Source organism: Medicago truncatula, chromosome 1 (assembly GCF_003473485.1).
Source record: "Medicago truncatula cultivar Jemalong A17 chromosome 1, MtrunA17r5.0-ANR, whole genome shotgun sequence".
In the NCBI taxonomy this organism is placed as follows: Eukaryota; Viridiplantae; Streptophyta; class Magnoliopsida; order Fabales; family Fabaceae; genus Medicago; species Medicago truncatula.
The window spans coordinates 678,677-702,056 of NC_053042.1; the positions used below are offsets into that span (position 1 = coordinate 678,677).

General features: G+C 32.4%; 1 protein-coding gene across 2 annotated transcripts; it reads left to right on the forward strand.

Annotated features, from left to right (window-relative positions):
- The first annotated feature begins 2,351 nt into the window (after positions 1-2,351).
- Positions 2,352-22,988, forward strand: LOC11434186 (structural maintenance of chromosomes flexible hinge domain-containing protein GMI1). Of its 2 annotated transcripts, none has more exons than XM_039831711.1 (37): positions 2,352-2,832; positions 2,931-3,317; positions 3,615-3,644; positions 4,414-4,500; positions 4,591-4,646; positions 5,281-5,364; positions 6,097-6,169; positions 6,492-6,547; positions 6,669-6,777; positions 6,885-6,950; positions 8,062-8,148; positions 8,344-8,394; positions 9,093-9,210; positions 9,376-9,437; positions 9,528-9,656; positions 10,475-10,571; positions 10,657-10,691; positions 14,154-14,229; positions 14,322-14,507; positions 14,713-14,871; positions 15,362-15,383; positions 15,470-15,587; positions 15,664-15,780; positions 16,677-16,780; positions 16,952-17,132; positions 17,213-17,321; positions 17,416-17,510; positions 18,565-18,663; positions 18,838-18,904; positions 19,189-19,274; positions 19,352-19,633; positions 19,705-19,845; positions 20,189-20,300; positions 20,655-20,865; positions 21,186-21,380; positions 21,551-21,865; positions 22,453-22,988. In XM_039831711.1, exons 2-37 carry the CDS (start codon positions 2,940-2,942, stop codon positions 22,724-22,726), a joined length of 4,467 nt encoding a protein of 1,488 aa, XP_039687645.1. In that variant the 5' UTR covers positions 2,352-2,832; positions 2,931-2,939; the 3' UTR covers positions 22,727-22,988. The 2 variants fall into 2 exon arrangements, with proteins under 2 accessions (XP_039687645.1, XP_024632005.2); XM_024776237.2 differs by having other exon boundaries at positions 14,325-14,507.
- The last annotated feature ends 392 nt before the right edge of the window (positions 22,989-23,380 follow it).

Genomic DNA, 23,380 nt, shown 5'->3' on the forward strand with positions numbered 1-23,380 from the left:
CTAGTCCATTTAAACTTAGATCACATTGCTTATTTAGAGATGTTCATAAGATATAGGCTTTTAAACAGGCTAACAAACAATATCAGACTTTCAGAAGGCCAGACTCAAGCATAAAAAGTAGGCCTATGACAGACCACAAACTAGGTTTAAACTTTTAAAAAATATGACAGACCAAACTTAGACCTTGCAAAACCTAACTCGACCTATCCTATTCTCATCGTGTAAACAAGTGGTTGTGGTTGAAAACCAAGATTCTCTTTCCAACATACCAAGCAACCTGTGTAGTTTGTACCGTGTTACATTACTCCTACTCTCTAACAACATAAGTCCTACTCTTTAACAACATAAGCCACGTGTTACATTTTTATTGGCCTAAAAATACTCATGCAACCCATGTCTTAGACCATCTCCAATGGTATGTTTAATGGGCCATTCAACTCCTTTTTTGTCTCCAATGGTTTGTTTAATGCGTGTTGAATGGGGGAAAAGAAGAGAGAGAAGATGAATACATTCAACAACAATTAATCCTGCTACGGATACCACGTGGCGCAAGCAAATTGACCCAAAACGGGCGCGTGAACGGTCAGAGATGCGGAGAGAGAAACGGTTTTTGGATAGATAAGGACATGTGGCGCGTTTTAATTGGTTGTCCGAATTTTTATCATTTTAATAATTTGACCTCAATTATTTCGTTGTAAATTAATTTTAAAAAAAAATAAAATAATACCAAAATTCATGATTTTTTTTTCTCTATAAATAGAGACTTGGATCATTTGATTTGGACACAAAAAAAAAAAAACCAAATTTTTCACTATTATTATCTTTCTATTAGCAAACTAAGTGAAGTTTTAATCTTATTTGTTGTACTTGCATTTTAAATTAAGAAAATAAAAATAAATTATTTTACAAATTTTTTTTCTTCCAAAAATACTAAAAAATAAATAGTTAATTGTATTATTTTAATTTAATTATAATCGATAATTTTATGTAATTATAAAAACAAAAATTAAATAAGAATAAGAGATAAAAAGTGGTGGGGTAGAGTGTTGAATGAAAAACCATTTGAGAGGGTAAATGTTGAATGAGTGTTGAATAAGAGAGAGAAAATGACGTGGAGTGTTGGGAATTGAAAAAGTGGTGTTGAATGGTAAAAACCATTGGGGATGGTCTTACATTCATTTTCAACAATTTATGTACTTTTCTTCCACCTCTATTTCTTACTACTTTCCTTATCCTTTATTTGTTCATTTTTCTCTGATCAACATTTTTTACAGTTTTGTTTTTTTCTTAACTAAAGTAATCATCAATTCATTACAGCTTTTTCTTTATAGGATCATATTTTCATTTCCCACTATTTCTTACTTTATTTTTGTTTCTTTTCATTTCATATCTTTTTCTAGTATTCATATAGCTTGCAGGCTACAGCAATTTTCTTATAGGCTGCAGCTCTTGTTTTAGCATTAAACTGCTTTTTCTTTTAACCAAAGTATACTCATTCATTCAGTTTTAACAAAACTTTAAACTTCTTAATCTTATCTTAATCTCAAACATTTGAAATCCATCCAAAGTTTATCTTTCAACAAATAATCATATACATCAGTCAAGTATAAAACCTGAGTCATATCAATCAAGTATCAAACATTAAACCGACTAATGTAAGTATTTAGTTTCACTTTTAAACGTTTAGAAGTGCTCTTCAAGTGCCAAAAGCAATTTTAATTTTATAAAATTATCTTTTATTTTTTATTTTATTTTTAGAAATCAAAATCAATTTTTGGGACTAATAGCAAATTCTACTTGAAACTATTATTTATAACTCTTGATTTTTAGAATTGATTATAAGATACAAATTTATATTCCAAACTCATGAGAAATAAATGTTATCAACATACACTTTTCAATACACTATTTTTATTGATTAAAATTCACATGAAACCATTAAATTTATGAGAAATAATATTTGTACAACCATTTTTATACAATTTTTTCTCTCACACTCGCATTATATTTTTATTCTCTTTCTACCTTTCTCTCTCTCTCTCTCTATTGTTTTTGACTAATGAGAAGAGAGAACAATAAAGTTGTCTCAAATGTTGTACCAAAATGGTTGTCAAAATATCACTACTCTAAATTTATATCGGACCCACATAATTTGATGCGACTAATGTAAATTTTAATTAATCAAAAAGAGTGTTGAAAATTATATTGTTAGCATTCCTCCTCAACTCACTTTCATCTGCAGCTCATTTGTAAAGACTAAATTTGAAAACTTGTAATTTTATAGGATTAAAAACATAGTATTTAACTCTAATCTTTTTTATCAATAACATATCCTAAGAGGTCAAACACTTAAGCCACTTGTACTTCATGTTAATTGTCGTATTCTCTCTTCCACGTGTTACTTCTCAGTTTTCACTTCTTCTTCTCACTTTCAAGTACTCAACGTCGCTTTCTCTTCCAGTCTCCACAAAACCCATTCAAAACCCTTTCACTTCCTTCCATAGCCCCAAACCTTCATTTATTGCATAAGCGCTTTTCATAATCACTTTTATGGTATTATTCCAAACATCCATTTCCGATTTCACTTCATTTCCTTGTTCTACACGGAACAATCACATTCTCCAAAATCACACTCATTTCTCTCTTCTTCACATTCGAACCATATGCTTAAATAAATCCACATTTCACACTTCGCTCTCGTTTTTTAACCTTCAATTCAAAATCTGAAAAAACAGCTTCGATTGAAAAACTCTGAAGAAGCGTGTTAACTAAGCTTCTATTTTTTAGATATCTGATTATGAAATCATTATTGCATTTAATTTCTATTTTTAGGTATATAATTTATTTTTATTTTTTTTGTTGAAGAAAAATAGCATGGAAATTGCGTTGTTGTTGGTGATGATGTTGGTTGAATCGTTTCTGTTTTACAGGGTTGAAGAATGGAAGGGGGAATGATTAAACCCCCTCTTAAAAAACGCCAAGTGATGATGATGACAACCAACAACGCTGTTAAAGATATTCGAGTTCTTCAAAGGATAAGAAGGTTCAAAGTGTTGTTACCAAATGGAACAATTGTGGAACTGAAAGTTCGGATTCCCAATGAAGATGAAATGCGGTTTGAGGAATTTATTCATTTAGTTCGAATTAGGTATTTGAAAATTCGGAAAAACTCCGAATCCATGAAGAAGAAAAGTGAAATCAATTGGAACTGTGATGATTTGTATCTTGAAGATGCCAATGATAATAAGATCAAGGATGTTGTTGATTTCGGAAACTTCGTTCCTAAGAAGTGCCATATTTTACGCCTTAAAGTTAATGTTAGTATCAAATACTCATTCTCGTTTAGTGTATGTTTGGTTCCAAAGTGGTCATATTTGATTATGACATGTTTGGTTGTTTTTGAGTAGAATTGATTTTGCCTCCAGAATTGATTATGAGTGAAGCTATAATTTATAGCTGTATTTAAACACAAACCCACTTTACCTTTAACTCACTTTAGTCAAAATCAATTATCTCAAAATCAATTATTGTCACCGCAAAACCAAACATTTGTGTATATGTGTATTTCTTTACTTTGATTTTGATAGTTGCTTTTTTTATTTCTTGTCAATCAGGGGATTGGCGAATTTCCCGAATGGTTTGAGGTTAGAATTTATGTTGTTTTTCTGTACCCTCCCCCTTTAATCAGATTATACACATTCGGGACATGGGTGATATTTCGATCAAGATTGGAAGGTCATCGATGTTCCAAATGCATGAATTTCTGTTCACTTTGACTGCAGAGAATTCAATTTTGTCAGATATATAATGTTTTTAAAGAGCCGGCGGTTAATGAGCTCCACTAAACCCAAAGACGAAGTGTTTAGAATTGAATAAAATTTATGCAAGAATGAACTTATTAGTTTAAGAATAAGTTATACTCTTTCCTTTCTTGGTCACATACTCTCTTTCCTTCGAAATTCACTTTCTCATTTATTTTTTTAATAACCATGGTCTCCTCCCTTCGTGTATAAATACAAACATGAATTGCAATTTAGTCCATTTTTTTATAAATAAGAGAACCTTTTAATTGTGGTGAAACTGCGAACATAAATGTCACTTGAAAGTTACAAAAGTTTGGAATACTTTTTTTTGCTAACATGTTATTGATGCGAAGACTCTACCAGGGTCTCTCCTCACAATCACATTTTTTCCATCCACTAGGCTCAAACTTAATACTTTGCTTAAGGTATCGAGTCCAGTTGGACAAATGTTATGTTGGTAAACGACTTGGAGTATTTGATACTTATTTTAGAAATTCATTAGGTAAATTGAATTCTTAAATAAGAGGAGGGAAAATGAAATTGGAATTTTCTCTTAGCAATTGAACGTTGTGATTTTGATACTATTAATGTTCATCTGTCTGAAATGCAGAATATGTGGGACTTGACACCAGATATAGATCTGCTAATGGAGCTTCCTGAAGATTATAATTTTGAAGCGGCTATTACTGACTTGATTGTGAGCTCCTTAGCAAAACAGACTATAAACTCAATTTTTCTTATAAAGATTTTGCACATATCAACATTAACACTATCATTTATTTACCAGGATAATGCTTTGCAAGCTGTGTGGTTCAACGGGAAAGATAACAGGAAGCTAATCGGGTACGGTCCTATGACATCAATCTGATACCATCATTTTTTAATAATCATTTGAGAAAAGAGTTGAGAAAAAAAAAATCCGCTGTTTAACATTAGTGTTATGTTGTAGAAAGAGTTAGGTATTTTAGGGCCAATGAAGTTATTTTCTTTCTAAAATGGATAATTTGATCGCAACACTACATATATATATATATATATATATATATATATATATATATATATATATATATATATATATATATTTTTGACAAACTACATATATATCTTTTGGCAATCATAGTTTTGTTGTTAATAATAGTTGTCAAAGTAGAGCCCAATAGAACTTCAGTTTATTTGCAGTTAAGCTCTGACTCTTACCAACTCTTGAGGAAATTCATAGCATGTTGGAAATACTGTTACTTTATATTTAATGTTTCCAATTTCTATGGAAATTAAGTTGTTGATTTTTTTAATAATTGATTGGCACCATAATTTTTGACAAACTATTCTCATTTTTTTTTTATCGTAATAAAAGATGAAAAAAAATATATTGAGAAATACATAGTTGATATTTATTGTCTATTGTTTTTCCTTGGTTGGTTTCTTATACCGGTGAAATCAATTACCACTTGTTGTACATGACTTTTTTGTTTTGCAGAGTAAATGTGAGTAACAAGAAGATTACAATTTTTGACAGTGGGTCTGGAATGGATGACTCGGATGAGAATTCCATAGTAAAATGGTAGCTATCTGATTGTAGTTTATTTCATGAACTTTCTGAAGTTGCAAAGTAGATTCTGATATCCATATCCTGTTATTTGTGTTAAATAAACTTACTTTCTGAATCCTTTTGAACTTTTTATTATTTAAAATTTTGATACATGCTAGATAAGTTGGTCAGCGGATGTAAACTTTTCTCTGCTTAACTCAATTTCATTGCATGTAAATCCTTGGTTGCTATCAGAATATGTCACTTTCTAGCTTAATGATTTCTGCCGGTTGATCAATTTAAACTCTTTTACGTTGATGGCCAAAGAGATTCAGAGTTAGGGTGTCATGAATTCTGTTAAATGTTTTAGGTTTTTCAATTTAATCAAGCTTAGTATCTCAAAAAATATGGATATAAAGGAGAGATTTATATTGATTGTACTGCTTAAAGATAGTAATAGACGATGCAATCTAAACATGAAAACATGAACATTTTCTCAAAACCAACAACAAGTCCTAAAATTTCAATTATGCTAAAACATTATATTACTTTTCTAAATTACACCCAGTATTTAAACATTGCTAGCTTTTGTTCTGAATAAATGAAGATTTGTCTTAAACACACCAGACTTTTAAATTTTAAAATATTAAATCACACTCACACTTTCAGTGACTTTCAATCTAATTGCACCATGCCTTTTATGATTTGTCTGTTTGCATATTCCACTGGCTTCTCTTGATTCTGGACTTCTTATCTCTTGTGCAGGGGAAAGATGGGTGCTTCCCTTCACCGACAATCAAAATCACAGGCTATTGGAGGAAAACCGCCATACTTAATGGTATTCTTCATTTTCGTGCCTGTTCACCCTTCAATTATCGTTGAACATGCTTGTTGTAACATGCCTAATAGAAGTATTTGAAGCTATAATAGCTTACCTTCATTAAAAAATATTTTTTTATTTTTGTTGAACACGTTTGTTGTAACGTGCTCAAATAGGATAAGCATTTTAAGCTAGAAGAGCATACCTGCATAAATCATATCTTGGTGACTGGAAGTATTTCCTTTATCTAAACTTCTAGTAACACATTGCTGTTTGTGATGCTTATAAACAGAAATTTTAAAATTATGGTTTGCTTTGTTGTATTGATTGTGATGTGCAGCCTTGTTTTGGAATGTTTGGATATGGGGGACCTATAGCATCTATGCATCTGGGGAGGTATGATTTTTTTAAGATAAATCTACTTCTGTCTTATTCTGTTCAAGCATCCCAAAATTTATCTCTTTATGAATTTCTCTCTCTCTCTCTCTCTCTTATTTTTGCTATTATCATTTTACAGGTATACCCGTGTTTCTTCCAAGACAAAGCATGTAAAGAATGTCTACGAGTTATGGCTTCACAGAGAAGCTTTGTTAAATAATAAATCTAACTCTGAAGGCACATGGAAGGTATTCATGTTTCCTTATCAATGCAATGGCTATTGTTTTTTTCTTTAGGTCTTATTTTAATATTCTCAACTAGCAGTATCATGTTACTTATTTTATTTTTCATGTAGACAACTGGTGGCATAAGGGCACCCCAAAATGGTGAAGTCAAAAGTTCTAAAGGAAGCTTTACAAAGGTAATATACATCTCTCGTGTTTGGCCTATTTGTTCTCTTGTCTGTTTTCAGCATTTTGGACCGGAGAAATGATATTTGAACAACCATTTTTTTACAACTTTTGTGACAACTTTCTCTCTCATACTCACATTATCTTTTTACTTTCTCTCTCTATTGCTTTGGTTTTTGTGTCACTACCTCATTTCCTTTGTAAAATTTTGGTTGTCACAAAAGTTGTCACATATGTGGATGTTCAAATAACACAACTCTTTGGACCGGGAGAGGAAGAAATTTAATGGAGGGAAGGAGAGCAAGGGGAGTGAAAGTGAAAGTCCTATATGATATGGTTGAAGTGGAGGGGAAAGAAAGGAAAATTATAAATTATTATTATTATTATTATTACCTTATTATTATTATTATTAATATTATTATTATTACTAGCGCAAAGACGGGCACTCATGTGCCCGTCTTTCCGCTCTTTTTATTGCGCTAACATTTGAAAATGATTAACAATGTTTTTTGTATGAAATTTTGATTTGGATTAAAATTAAAAACATAAATGTTTGTTGCTTTCATGTCATAACAAACCAAACTAATCATGATTATTTATTTCAATGACACCAACAATATAACAAAAAAATTATAACCAATTTTTTTTTTTTTTAATGAAACCAACAACGATCTTTACTATAGAAAAAGTTGTTTAGGGGTATAATTGAGATAATGAAAAAATAAGTATAAATATAGTTATCTAGTTTGTTACACTTTTTAAATGATAACGGAAAAAAACAGACATATATATATATATATATATATATATATATATATATTCATATCGTGTTTGTTATTTTTTTTTAATATTATTCTTATCTATTTGTTACATGTGTTATTTGCATTCAAAATTAAGGGCATTTTTGGAAAGAAAAAGCCAGCCCAAAGGGCTGAAATGGGTTGTTTTCTTTATATATAGTATAGATTAATAGCAGTAGTATTAGTAGTAGTAGTACTACTACTACTTTTGCAGAAGATTGAAGAAAGGAAACATAAGAAATTCAAAATGCAGTTGTAGTAAGAAAGAGTGGGATAACATATGTAAGGATGAAATTAAACAAATATTTTTATATTGTTGCAGGTTGATATTTATAAACCAAAAGTGAAAGATGTTGATATTAAGAAACTCCAGTGCCACCTCAAGGACATATACTTCCCCTACATTCAGGTTTGAACATGCCAGTGAATTGAATCAATGGAACATATGTGACTGTATCTTGTAAATTTTGTATGATTGTTGCTTCATATGTTCATTTTTCTTTTAATGTTATAAAAGAATTAATATTAATCATTATGGTTCCTTGACAAAATATTGTTTTTACTATCTTGAACATGTGCATTTATATTTGTTTCATTCATGCAGAATGATGACTTGTCTGACAAAGGGAGGACTATCACACCAATTGAATTTCAGGTCCTTTCTCCACTGATACACCTTAACTAGCTCATTGATGATACTATTATGGATTAATCTGTTAGCATATTTGTCTTAAGTACTTGGTAAATATTTAAACTCAGGACTACACTAAACTCTTTGAAGTTAGTAATACAATGTAACTCGGTTATACTTGTGTTCAGTTAGTTTAGTTATATTTGCCGAGTTGGCATTAGTGTTAGTATTAAAAATAAAAATCAGAACTACACTGTTACATCAGGTATTGCGGAAACCTGTTATATACAAGTATTGTTGCTTTGTACATTTTGTTTTGATTTGTTGCTTAGCAGATTATATTGAGAGAAAAATAAGGCCTAATTTCTGATCTTGGCAGAGGATTCTCTTATTTACTCCTTGAGTTTTACTGTGTCAAACATTAATGAGATTTTATAATACAAGCAATGAACACATTTTTTTCATCATTCTTTTCCTTTTCTCAATTTATATTTCTATTATATGACTTTATGTGTGAAGAAGCTTTCATATTAAAGCATATTTTTCCCTTTTTCAACTAAGATATGCTGAAGAATCATATATACCTTTCTACTACAGTCAAATTTACTGTTGTCACATTCAACATTGTAAAGCATAATATTGTAATTTTTGTTCCATGAAAGAGTTACTTGATGTCATGGAAAAGCATATATAAGATTGTAATAAATTTGGTTCTTTTGTAGATCAACTGTGTTAATCTAGCAGAGATTCAAGGTGGGGAGGTTGCCACTACCAATTTGCATTCTTGCAATGGTCCTGAATTTGTTCTGCAGATTCAGATGTCTTATAATCAAGACCATGGTATCTACATGAATTATAACTCTATCTAGCAATGTTTAGTTTTTGATATGATAAATGATATTTTTTTTAATCAGTATGTCCTATATTATTACTTCATATCCATTTCATCTAATTAACTTTAAAGAAATGTGAGTGTTGAGTTCTATTTGAATTACTATATTTTAGGTTCAAGGGAATCCAAAGAAGCAAATGCACACCTTAGATTTGTATATTTCCCTTTCACAAAGGTAACACAAATAAATTGCCTATAGTATTGGACTTTGTCTATCTTGGATCTCATAATCAAGACCAGTCAAATGAATGTTATGTAATTACAGGGAAAGGAGAGTATTGAGAGAGTTTTGGAAACTTTGAAGGATGATGGTCATATTATAAAAGAAAACTTCCAAAACTTTAGTCGGGTCTCTGTTAGGCGGCTTGGTCGTCTCCTTCCAGATGCTCGCTGGGTAAACTTCTAACCTTTTATTGGAATTTGTCGATAAAATTTGTCTTGTGCTTTGGTTCTGGCAGTATAATAAGTTCCTGAGCTAAAAATATTTTCCTCATTACGTTGGTATTTTTTATTCAATAAATCATCGACTTAGTCTCTATATTATATAAATGTAATAAGTAGTCTCTAAAGTAACGAAATCTTTCGTTTTAATCTCTAAAATATATGAAATTTTGTCATATATGTCATTAACATTTTAAAGTGACAGATTTCATATACTTAAAGGACTAAGTGCATGTTTGGTATTACGGTGGATATGTCAAAATCACAGCGAGTCGTCGTAATTTTGCAAATGCTACAGATGTTGACTGATTAAATTATAAATGTAATTTCATTTGTTTTATCTCATTTCACTAAATTTCCTTTCTTAAAATATTTCAAATGAGATAAATATTAATAAGATTACTACTTTATTTATATTTATATAAATAATATGAAGTAAATTAAAATATTCAAAGGGGTATTATTTTCAAATAAATAATATAAATCTTTTTTATTATTTTTTTTATAAAAAAAACACACCCAAACATGCTATTTAATGTAGTTTATTATTATAAACATCAATATTAGTCACTGATACTAACTTTCAATTAACTTTCTTTCAATTAACTTTCTTTCAATTAACTTACGGTTTTATTTAAGTCGATTAATTTGTTAGTTATTTTTTCATAATTGAGTGAAAATAATCCTTTAGAACTTATTAGTTATTTTTTCGTAATTGAGCGAAAATAATCCTGTAGAGATTGCTGACGAGTTACAATTCTTTTGGGTCAGGCTTTCCTTCCTTTTATGGACTTACGGAACAAAAGAGTAACTAGTAATACGGCAAGCATATTGAAGAGATGTTCGTTGAGGGTAAAATGCTATGTTGGTATGTCATAACCGTATGTTATGCGCACTTTATGTTTATTATGTTTCTTTGCTTGGTCATCTGAGCCAGACTTTCTAATTTGCAGAAACCGATGCCGGTTTTAAGCCTACACAGTCAAAGGTTAGACTTGCAATCGTCGAAAATATTAGTAAATAAATGTGCTATTACTGTACACAATGAATGGAGTTTAAATACATACACATACACATACATGATTAAATACATTAATGTAAATGATTATAGGTCAACTATAAGAAGAGAATAGAATCATTGTTGTTGAATGCTTGATTCACGTGAGGCTGAGTCAAAGGCAATATTATCCAATACGCCCCCTCAAGATGAAGTTGCCATCAGTAACTTGCATCTTGGACCGAAGATCACTAAATTACGTGTGAGCCAAAGGCTTAGTAAGGAGATCATTAAATCGCGTGTGAGCCAAAGGCTTAGTAAGAAGATCAGCGAGTTGGTCTTTTGTTGACACATGTGAGACTTGAATCTTGCCATCCAGAACTTGTTCACTAACAAAATGATAGTCCATAGATATATGCTTCATTTTGGAGTGAATGATTCGATCGGAGCAGAGATATGTTGCACCAACGTTGTCACATAGTAGCAATGGTGGTTTTGACACTGGTAGACGAAGTTCATGTAAGAGACTTGTGAGCCACACTAGTTCAGCAGTTGCAGTGGCCACTGCACGGTATTCAGCCTCAGTTGAAGACGTGCTACAGTGCGTTGTTTGCGTGATAACCAAGAGGTGGGGTTACTTTCAAGAAAAATGAGATATGCAAATGTGGATGTGCGATCTTCCATATTGCCACCCCAGTCTGCATCCGTGAAAGCATAAAGATGGAAGGATGATGGTTGCTTCAGAAAAATGCCAAAATTAATGGTAGCCTTTAGATAACGAAGTAGTCTCTTTAGATGTTGCAGATGAAGTGATGTTGGTTTGTACATGAATTGAGAAAGCTTGTTGATGGCAATTGAAAGATCAGTCCTGTGAGATTAATATATTGCAGCACTCCTATTATATTTTCCTGTGATGAGTGGATTCTGTGGTAGGAGTTCCATCATTCAGAGTGAGTGTGGCTGTAGGGAACAGAGGTGTGGGTGCCGGTTTGGCGCTAGCCATGTCAAACTTCTCAAGGATTTATCGGTTGAATCTATGTTGAGACAACAACAGACCCTTGTTTGTTGGGATGAGTTCAATACCAAGGAAGCAGTGTGGCGTTCCCATGTTCTTAAGGAAAAATCTATTGGAAATGGAGTGAATAAAGTTGTGTAAGAATTGGGCATCATTACCTGTTAGCAAAAGATCATCAACATAGACCAAGAAGTAGGCAATGATTGGACCTGAGGTATATATAAACAGGGAGAGGTCACTCTTGCTGGTAGTGAAACCAGGGGATGTGATGAAAGCTTTGAGACCATCATGCCATGCACGAGGTGCTTATCTAAGACCATAAATTGATTTGTGAAGTTTGCACACATGATTTGGATATTGTTTATCTCTGAGTCCTGGAGGCTGAGTCATGTAAACTTCTTCCTTGAGTGATGCTTGAAGAAATGCACTGTTTACGTCTAATTGATGCATATGCTATCCTTTTCCCAAGACAATAGTGAGAATTAGTTTGATGGATTGAGGCCGAACAACTGGTGCAAGGTTTCTTTGAAATCTACCACTGGGCATTGAGTAAAGCCTTTAGCCACTAATCGTGCTTTGTATCTAGCTGTAGTACCATCATGATTTCTCTTGATATGAAACAACCATTTTCAGATATTATGATTCACTGGTGGTGGCACAAGTGACCATGTACCATTTCGAATTAAGGCATTGAGCTCTTCGGAAATGGCTTGTCTCCAATGAGAATGTTGCATGGCTTGTCTGATACTAGAGGGCTCCAAATTTTCAGAAGTGGATAGAGAGATGTATGGTAGAATTTTTTGTTTGGTTTAAAGATGTTGTTTTGAGATCTAGTAACAACATGATAGCGATCATTGTTTTCTCCTGAAGTGTTGGGAGTAACAATATGATTGGTTGAAAGAGATGTTGCAGCAATAGGATCATTACCTGATGCAATACCTGAATGCAAGGGTGCCTCTTGAGGGATTGCACAAGATGTGGGTGGAGTAGTGAGCACGGGTGGCAGGGATGGATGCAGGTGCACAAGGCTGTATTTGGTTGGGGTAGGTTAAGAGGTAGGATAGTATGTGGTTTTTGTGGGATGGACTGTGTATGTGAGCAAGTGAAGGGTTTCGGTTGTATCAAGGATGTATATGGAAAGTGGTTATCATGGAAGACAACATGGCGAGATGTGTAGATTTATTGGTTGTAGGATCTAAGCAACGATAAGCATATTGAGAGGGTGAGTAGCCTACAAAGACAAATGGAATAGATTTAGGTTTGAGTTTATTATGGTTTCAACCAGGGTAAACATAAACATCCAAAAGAGTGAAGATGGCGAATGTTTGTTTGGTGATGAAGGGTGTGATAAGGTGATTGATTGCATTCTAAGAGTGGGTGTTGGTAGTCTGTTGATTAAGTAGGCTCCTGTGTTGAATGCAAAATGACCATAGTTGAGATGGCAGGTTGGCATAATTCAGTAGGGCTCTAGCGGTTTCAACTATGTGATGATGCCTTCTTTCAGCAGAGGCATTTAATTCAGGGGTGTGAGGTGGTGATGTGTAGTGGGATATACCATTAGAGGAGAGATAGGATTTTAGTTTGATGTATTCCCCACCATTGTCAGAATATAGAGAAATGATAGGCAAATTAAAATATTTTTTAACAACACTTTTGAATTTAGGAAAAATAATAGAGACATCTGATTTATTTTTCAATGGATATAACCAAATATATTTCAAAAAATGATCAACAAAAATTAGATAGTATAAGTAACCATCTAATGACCTAATAGGAGCTGGCCCATACATCTGAGTAAATAATCTCAAGCGGCCTAGTGCTCTTAATACTTGATATAGTGAACGGCAACCTATGACTTTTTGAGATACATGGTTTATTGATGCTATATGTTTTATTGGATAATATTTCCCTTGACTCAGCCTCACGTGGATCAAGCATTCAACGATATTAATGTAAATGATTGTAGGTCAACTATGAGAAGAGAATAAAATCGTTGTCGTTGAATGCTTGATTCACGTGAGGATTAGTCAAAGGAAATATTATTCAATTGTTCACATATAAAGATGCATCATGTATGCTCCATTGTTCCTCCCAGGAGAGTTCAAGTGCTCGTGCTTTTTTCATATTTGTTGTACATGTATAATATTAATGCCTCCCAAGAGAATACAAGTGCCTCATAAAGATGCATCATGTATTCTCCATTGTTCCTCCCAAGAGAATACAAGTGCTCGTGCTTTTTTCATATTTACGTATACATGTATACTGCTGCAAAGTAGAAACAATGGGAGAGTGAGTTGGAAAACAGTAAAATTTGATATTAAACTAATGAGTCCGTTCTATTATGTGTATAGTATTATTGACTAATATACAACAACAATCTTGTCTTGTCTATTGTTAATCTTAATTTAAGGATAATCAGAATATTAATGCCTTTTCAGACGGATTTAGCTCACCAGAATCCTTTTACCATTGCTTTGAAGAACTTGGGCTGTAAAATTTCAGATAAAGAGACCGGTATTTTCTGATTATAAATCTCTCGTCACTGTTTCAAGTTTATTATCTTTTTATATATTAAAAATATTCAATCATCTGTTATTTAAAATCAGCAGATGTTTCGGTCAAAATTAGCACGGCTACAAAAATATTAACTCCTTCACAAATAGAACAAGAATATCATGAATGGATATTAGAAATGCACAGAAAATATGATGACGAAGCTGATGCCGGTGAGGATAAGCCAGTTATAGTTGTCAATCCAGCGAACAAGGAAGCACTTGGCATTTCTGAAGATGGTATGGCTAACAAAACTTTGATGACAGTTGCTTCTATTTATGATTGTTGCTTTGTGGCAGTTCTATTTATGATATGGATGGATATTAAACCAGTTGCACTAGACTAGTCTCAATGTAGTGAAAATTTAAAAATTTATATATTTACTGCTCTTAGACTAAATCGTATCTTCCTTTTTCTCATTCTATTTTTCTTACTCCTATGAAGTCATTAGAGTTCATCGGGTTCTGAAGAGAAAGGAGAAGTCTTGGTGTCATGGACAAAAAATTAAAGTGTTAAGGGGAGCATGTTCAGGGTTTCACTACAGCGATGTTTATGCAACCATAGAGTACTTTTTGCTTGAAGGTTTTGAAGGAGACCTGGGTGGTAAGATTCCCGAATGTAGCACATAAAGTAAAGCATAACCTTTTCTCTTTGTTTTTATAATTAACCTAGAATGAAATAGAATATAAAGGTTGTTCCATCCCATATCTCCCAATTAGAGGTAAATAAGAAGGGGAGTGTTGAACAAAATGCAATGAGATGTATTTAAACAATCCAGATTATAGAATTTATTATAATTCCATTTCATATCATTCAATATTAGTCAATACTTAATTGTACCATAAATAAAAGAGAAATTAGTATTAATAAGTGAAAAAAAGTGGAAACCTGTTTTCTTTCTTTTCTAATGCAAAACTATAAGCAAAAAGAGTCATTTTGGTAATGAGTGAGGGTATGCATAAACTTTTTTTTGACAAGTGAGATATTCTTTTTCTGTCATCAAGATTTTAACATAACACTATAAATTAAGCTTTGACTGAAAAGTTAATTAGAGCTGACCACTTTCAATGTTCTTTTTTTTTTTTGTTAATAGGAGAAGCTCGGATCATATGCAGGTTCGTTGTACATATTTTTGCAAAACTCTGCCTACTAAAATCCTATAAATTTGTCTATATTCACTGTGCGTTGCTTGATTTTACAGGCCAATAGATATCCCAGAGGATAATGGGTGCTCTCTTGATGTCAGTAATGAAGAAAACCCCACCTTGAATATCGGTAGCTCTTTTTCTTTACCTATAAGCGTGATCGACACCGAAAAGGTTAAATTTTGTTGTATATTTGTTTTATACGGTGGAAAAGCTATATAATTTCTAACTTCTAAGCAATACGTAGCAGCTTGTAGCTGTTGATAATATTAAATGGAAGGATCAACTTAAAAAGATACAACAGAAATTGCCTGCTTCCATTGACTCGCCAGGCACAAACCAGTATAAACGAAAGCAGGTTGATGTGGTAAGTATTTTATTTGGAGGTAGATTGCTTCATTTTAAGTATGAGACTAATTTCTATGCACTGACAATGTAATTTTTTGTTACATGCATCCGACCAAATATTTGTTATAATTTGATTGGATCCATGTGTAATTTTTTTTACACTGTCAGTGTATACAAATCAATCCTTTAAATATGAGTTGAATTCTCATTCCTCCCGTGGACATGGTATCATCAAAGTTTATTCCTGGTAGTTTTTTTGTTTTTTTATATATTTTTTATTATTTAGATTAGATTTGAAATGATAATCTGTCATCAAACGACGCCAATTTGTCTTATAAAAAGGGAAATGTTAACAATATTTGTCTAAAAAAATGATATTGATTTGTTCAGTGTCTATAATTAGCGTGTCTGGTGCCTGTGTAAATAATTAATATACATTATGTTACATTCATGAATGAAAGCTACTTTCTTCTCTTGTAAACAAGGGTCTTGTGAAGAGTTGAAACATCTCAATTTAAGAGCAACGAAAGCAAATATATGTGTGTGTGTGTGTGTGTATATATATTTTGCTACATGTCATATGCCACGACATAAAATAAGTCACATTTCCCTTCAAAAAAAAATAAAAAAAATAAGTCACATTTAATTATTTAATAAATTACTTGAAGATTTCATCTACTTTAACTCAAGCGAGATAAAAATTATGAGAAATTGAACAGTTAAATTTTTCAAGGACCTTTTAAAAATCTTCATTAACCTTCGAAAATTGCATGATTTCATTATCACAAGTTAAGTCTATATTATTTAATTTAATTCTAATTGAAGGATATATTATAAGTTGTAGTTTGCCTTTGTAAATTATTGTTTTGAGTGTCATGTAATGAAATATAGTGCCTTGGTGATTTTATCTGCTAGGTGGACTCAATCAGCGCCGACAAAAGAATGACAGTGAAACGTATTCATTGTGCTTTGAAGTACAAACTTCTAACTAATGACCAATGTCAAGAGCTTGATGTGAGGTATGCTGGCTATAGATATTTGTTCATAACTCTGTAAGACTATAACATGTATCTCCTTCACAAAACTATAACATGGAAAATACTGTGAAATTTTAACTTCCTGTTTTTCTACTTCTGATCAAGAATGTTTACTTTTGTATGTAATTGTTCAACAAATGATTTACTGTACAGGGTTGGTTCTACCTTTCCATCCTTAGCCATTGCATGTTATGACATCCATGACAATCGAGCACCTTTTAAACAAATTCCAGATGATGTGACTGTTGAACTTCAGGCAGCAAAAGACCTGTACTTCAAAGTGCATGGAGCAAAGACTCGTCTCTCATTTGATAAAATGACTTTAAAAATTATGGTATGCATAATGTTTACTTCTTCAGTCTTATTAATTGAAAAATAAATAACTATTGTATTGTTTTGGAATGTTTAACACAGGATGCAATGATTACAAGTAGTGAACTGGACAAGATAAGGCCTAGCTATAGAACTACTTTAATTATTGCTTCAGAAAATGTTCCATTTTCAGTATCTTTTCCGTGTCGAGGTGATTTTGATTGATTTGTGTCTTTCATTCATCAGGAAATAAATTAGTTTTCAGTGTTGTTTATTCTTATGCTTATTATTTGTTTTGTATTCAGTTTCTCCTGGTTATCTCGAATATGCTAAACTGAAGCCTAATATAAGAGAAGACCAACTACTTCCGGGTTTCATTTTCAAGGAGTTAGCATTTGAGGTATCTCAAAATTAAATATATTGATGTACATTTTGTCTTTATCTGATTCATTTGTTTTAGTTCATTCACTTATGGATGCTGTGACCTAAGAGTAACATTATATGGGAGGGCTGTGTTCATTCACTTATGGGTGCTGTGACCTAAAAGTAATACTATATGGGAAGGTTGTGTTTGGAAATTTAGTTCCAAATAAAATGTTTGACGAAGTTTAAAATTATAGATCAATGCTTCAGCTGCTGAATTCTACAAATGTTTCAAGATACAAAGAAAATGATTAGACAAGAGAAAGCCAAATATTTTAAATGGTATATGGATTAAATGGTGTTATTGGACAAGAGAAATTCCAGGGAAGATTCAATCAAATGTGTAGATGGTGATATGATAAAAAACAAAACAAAACTATTGAATGGTATATGGATTAAATGGTGTTATTGGACAATTTGTTCTTTTGAATCAATCAACGGTTTCTGTCAGTATATGCTGCAATGCCGATCTTGTAGGTCAAAGCTTTGTGGCAATTTTCTTGTGGTGTTTTTCCCCTTCTAGAGTTCTAGTTTACATCGTTTTTTATCACACAAATGTTTACTTGGTGTTTTTAATATACATATGATTGCTTGATTTGTTAGTTAAATAGTAATAAAAAAGAAAAGGCAAGTGTGTGTAGGCATATCCAAACATCAATTTTTTTAAGAAAAAAATCTGAAGTTGTGTAGGTATACCATTTATGAAATTTTGAATCTCTAATACTTTTGTAAGTACATATTTCCTTTTATAAATTTAAATTTGATTGCTAAGTATTTCATTTTCACTCGCATTCTTCCTTTAATCATTATGTACTCATGGAAAACAATTTGGTTTGGTTGATCTTAATAAAATTGTTCCTATGTTTTTTTAATTCTTTGTATGGACAATTACATGCTAATATCTATGTAAAACTACAAACACACTCACAGCCACATATTTGTGTTTCTAACTTTGTCAAATTAAGTTTCTGTAACATTTGCATAACCCAATATTTCTATTTGACATATTTGATTGTATTTTTATTATCCAGATGTTTGATACATATAGAAACCATGTGTCTGAAGGCGTGGAGGTTAATATTTTTTTGGAAGGATTTGAAAGGTTAAATAATTGCAGTACTGTATACAAGGTAATGTTTTCTTACAAACTCGAGTATACTGGGATAAATATTTCGCATTGATGGTTGTACTTGGACAAACATATATGTAGGGAAATATATGTATATATCCTCATATCAATATATGCATGAACTTTTGTTTCCCTGTTTTTTCCTCATGTGTTAAATGAAAATTCTGATCTACAGGTGGATGATAAAGGAAAAATTGATCTTGGTGGTCAACTAAAGTTAACAGCAGGTTTTGGAGAAAATGGTAAGTTTCTTTTAAATATGATGTTACATATGCTTACAATTTGTTTGATTCATGGTCAACTAAATATACTCTCAACCTTAGCTACAGATCTAAATTTTCTGCCTATGTTACTTACCATTTTTCTCTTTAACTTCAAATTGTTACACAGTGATGTAGGTTAAATTTGTCAGAGGTTGTGGGCATGATGCCATGACTAGTTTATTATTTAACTTTACTTCATGGTTACAAATTGTAACATTGTTACATCTTTTCTCATCATCTAATCTGTTTGATTCATGGTGCAGCATCCATATCTGTTATGTTCGAAGGTGAACCAAAATTCAGGCAGGAGTTTTCACTTGCACGAAGAATCTTGCGAATCGCATCTGAGGTTATTTTTTTAAAACAATTGGTAGAACTATTGTGTATTTACTTATATTTTAACTGCTGTATTGTGTTCAATTTCAGGTGCCTGATTTTTGTGCCACTGGTGGTCAGCTGGAAAACATTGAATTTGAAATTGTCAATGCTGATGGAGATGTAGATATGAAGATTCATAATGACGATCAAGAATGCCAGTTTCATATGCTTACAATTAAATCGGGCCTTTCTAATGCAGATGAATCTATACGGTACACTTTTAAGCATGGACGCTGTACAGTTCCATCTATTCGTGTTCCAGAAATTGAGGGGAGTTTTTGCTTTGAAGCTTCATATTCGCAGTATACAGAGCTATGTCTGATTCGAAAGGTTATATTTTCTTTTTATCTTTAACAAAGTTTTGGCAGTTTTGAATTATAATTGGTGAGATATGTCTGCAGGTTCAAGTAATTAAAATGTCCAATGTGAAAGATGTTGCACAACATCTATCCCCGGATAAGAATACTTTTCCCCTGAAGGAACTATCAACTCTTACTCATGACAATAATTTAATGATCTCTGTCCTAAATAGCGATGGCAAGGTATCAAATTTGAATTATGCTTTGCTCAAGTTTATTCTCAAATATAAATTTAAGCCATGACTGTGATTCGTTATGCTTCAAAATTCATGATATAAATTTAAGGCACAACTGTGTTTCGTCATGCTTCAAAATTCATGATAACAACAAACTTGTTAGGTGATAGCTTGAGATTGAATTTATGTTTTTCTGAAATGCCTTCTCACTTGAGATTGCGAAGGATGAAACTATGTTAGGTGATTGATGTTGATTTTAGAAAATTATTTGTTCGTTGTTTATTATGTCTTTTCATTAAAGTTCAATTTTTTGCCTCCATTTGACTCTGTCTTAATGTGCTTCTACACAGAAATTTGACGACATTTGCCAACTTGGTCAGAAAATTAATGAATATGAAGATTATCTTAAAAAATTTAATGACCAAGAGGATGAGACTCAGAAAGAGCTGTTGATGTTGCAAGGTTCTCTTTCTCTCCCCCCGTCTCTAGTCTTTTTTTAACTGTTATTAATTAAAGATAGGACAAAAAGGTCCTGATATTGTTCATTGAATGGGAATTTTTTCATTTGATGTCATTCTGTCTTACGATGTTTTAGCAATTATCAAGTGAAGATTAAACAAAAAGTGTGCATTTATGAATGCAACTAGTTTTAGTCCGTTACCACATTATTATACTTAAGGAATGGTGTGTTTTGTTTTTTGGAGTATAATGGCGGCAATGAGGTTTTAACTTAGGACCCAAACCCTTCACCACTAGACCAATTCAAATGGCTTAAATAACATGTTTTGTTGTTTGTGTATCTTTTCTATTTCACAGATAATGTTCAACATTATCAATTAGGCAATGCCGACTTGTTGTTTGCCACCACCAAAGAAGAAATGACTACAAAAATTAAAAACATGGAAAACTCAGCAGCTTCTGTCCTATGTAGTCTCTCTGCACGTGAAAAGCAACAGAATCACTTCTTGGAAGATATAATTGGGGTCGTTGCCCTCCTTGGTTCTGTTCAGAGTCCTGAGCTTAGCAGGTTTGTCAAGTTTATCACCTTTTCCATCCCTGCCAACCAAGAAAGAAAACAAATACTCTAAACAATCTTCAATCTTGCATTTCATTATCATTGGTAAAGGATAAAATTCTTGGTTCTATAGTGTGATTGTAGTTGTAGCCAATGTAATTATGATGATGTGGTGGTTGCAATGCACTTGCAATTATGCTGTTTGCACTGAACATAATATTCCATCATTAGTTAGCTCCACAAATGATATGTCCCCTGTATCACTCGCTCACCAACAATGAATCTTTCGAGGTCTATTTTGCTTTTGAACGAGTTCTTAATTTTTTTTACAGAATGTTAGCGGAATATCTTGGTGAAGATCAAATGCTAGGTGTTATTTGTAGATCTTTGGATACTGCAATTTCTCTTGAAAAGTATAAACAAAATGGAGAAATCGATTATGTGCATGCTTTGAATGCTGCTGAAGCAGCTAGTCTTGGAAAAGCTATAAGCAGACGTTTTCATGTTATGGGTTTTGAAGATATAAGGTAATGTGGAGTTTCAGGGGTCACCATGACTGTAATTTTGATTATAATATGAAATGAATAAGATTAATTTTATAGATGTTTTTTTTGAGGAAAAACTATGGGACAAGGCTTTATGACTAGGTTCTTTTTTGAGAAAAAAAACATCATGCAAACAATGCTTCATTTGACAGGCCATACAGGGGGAACTTGCAAAATGACTCTCAGAGAAAGCTTGCATTGCCCGATCCAAAGTTATCAAATAGAACGCCAGAAGGCTTTATGGGTTATGCGGTTAATATGATTGAGCTGAACACCCATCACCTACAGGCAAGGACAGCATCGGGCCATGGGCTCCGCGAGACCGTTCTATTTAGCCTTTTCAAGAAGCTCCATGTTTACAAAACAAGCGAGAGTATGATGGCTGCTATTGAATGCATAGAGAATGGTGCTGTCTCATTAGATGGTGGCATTATAAGAGAAAATGGAACTCTTTCTCTTGGCTTTGGGTATCTATCCTTTTCTCTTTTCTGTCTGTGAGCATGTGATGACTTATAGGTTGTGCATATTTACTCTCAATTTTTATGCATCTCAATGAACTCGTGTGTTTGGGCAAACTTATTATCTCATGACATAAACAGATTACAGGATGTATGTATTTGAAAGAGTATAAAAAAATAGTTTATGATGTGTTACCACTGCACAAGAATTAATACACACACAGTGAATGAAAAATGACAGAATCAAAGACGTATATTAGAATGTACAATTTTGAAGGGGTAAATTTTAAGCTATTTTGTCTTCTGTGTTCCAACTGAACAGATAACCAGTTGTATTTTAGGCTCTAAATACTAATACAATAGGTTTTTATGGTTATTTTCGGGTATAGAAGGGAAGTGAAGAAAAAAAAAGGAATAATTTAATTTTGTAAAGATATTTAAATTTTTATTTAGATCTATTAAGAAATGGGCCTTTAAATGTCTGACTTTTTACATTTTATGATAGTTCTGCATTTCTTTGATTATGTTTTATATTCGTATTTGTATTATGTATAGGTTTTGAGTATAAATATCCATCTAACTATTCTGTTTTCTAGGAATCCTTACATATATTTTCCTTGTGGGAACAAGATGGATATTCCTCCAGAAGCTACGCAAATGTTGAATCAGATTGAAAAAAAGAAAGCATTACTACTGAAGATTGAAAAAGGTAGAAAAACAGTATCTAAACATCTGAAGAAGTCTCGAGAAAAGTTCAAGAAAAAAGAGTTGAGATATAAAAAACATATAGATACAACAATGAAGTCTTTTGCCGAGGCATTGAAACAAAATCCAGAGATTGGGACACCTATGCTAGACTTAGGAGATTGATGTGTTTTGTTTTCTATGCTTTTGTTCATTGAGCTTAGAGCTTTGGATAGTGTGCTTTTATGTGGAAAAAGTGGAGTTTTCGGGGGGCCTGTGGCCGGCGTTCAATGACTTGAGAGGAATATAACAGGTTTTGGTTACTGCTATAGGTTAACAGATATTGATTGTCTAAAATGCTGTCGATTAAACTTTTAATCTCCCTGATTTGGTTGGATTTATACTCAATTTACTTTTATTACAAATATGTTGAAGTTGATGTCTCTCACATTGCCTGAAACGGTATCGGTTAGACTCTTAATCTCACTAATTTGATGAGTTTCATGGTCAATTTGCTATTAAATAATCCAATTGGATTGGTCTGATAGTGTTGTTCTTACCATGTCTCAGGTTCGATTTTTTTCGATATCAATTTTGATGAGCTAGTTTAAGTTATTAAAAAAAATCTATTAATTATATTAACAGCTCTTTCTGAGTCTCATCCTTTGGTACACGAAATATACTCACTCTATTCTAAAATAAGCGTCATTTCACACATGAAATAAGCGGATCGAGAATGGAAGATAAAACGGTGTTGTAATGGGATATGTGAGAGACACGTTGGGAGAGCATGCAATAGAATTCGTTGATAGCAGCAGCAAGGAGCTTGATTGTGAAAGG

Bases quoted from the DNA above. Each gene is read 5' to 3' on its own strand.
- LOC11434186 (XM_039831711.1), top strand. From the start codon at position 2,940: ATGGAAGGGGGAATGATTAAACCCCCTCTTAAAAAACGCCAAGTGATG. The intron at 8,149-8,343 runs GTTTGAACATGC...TCATTCATGCAG, and splicing joins TATACTTCCCCTACATTCAG to AATGATGACTTGTCTGACAA. The intron at 18,905-19,188 runs GTAAGTTTCTTT...TTCATGGTGCAG, and splicing joins AGCAGGTTTTGGAGAAAATG to CATCCATATCTGTTATGTTC.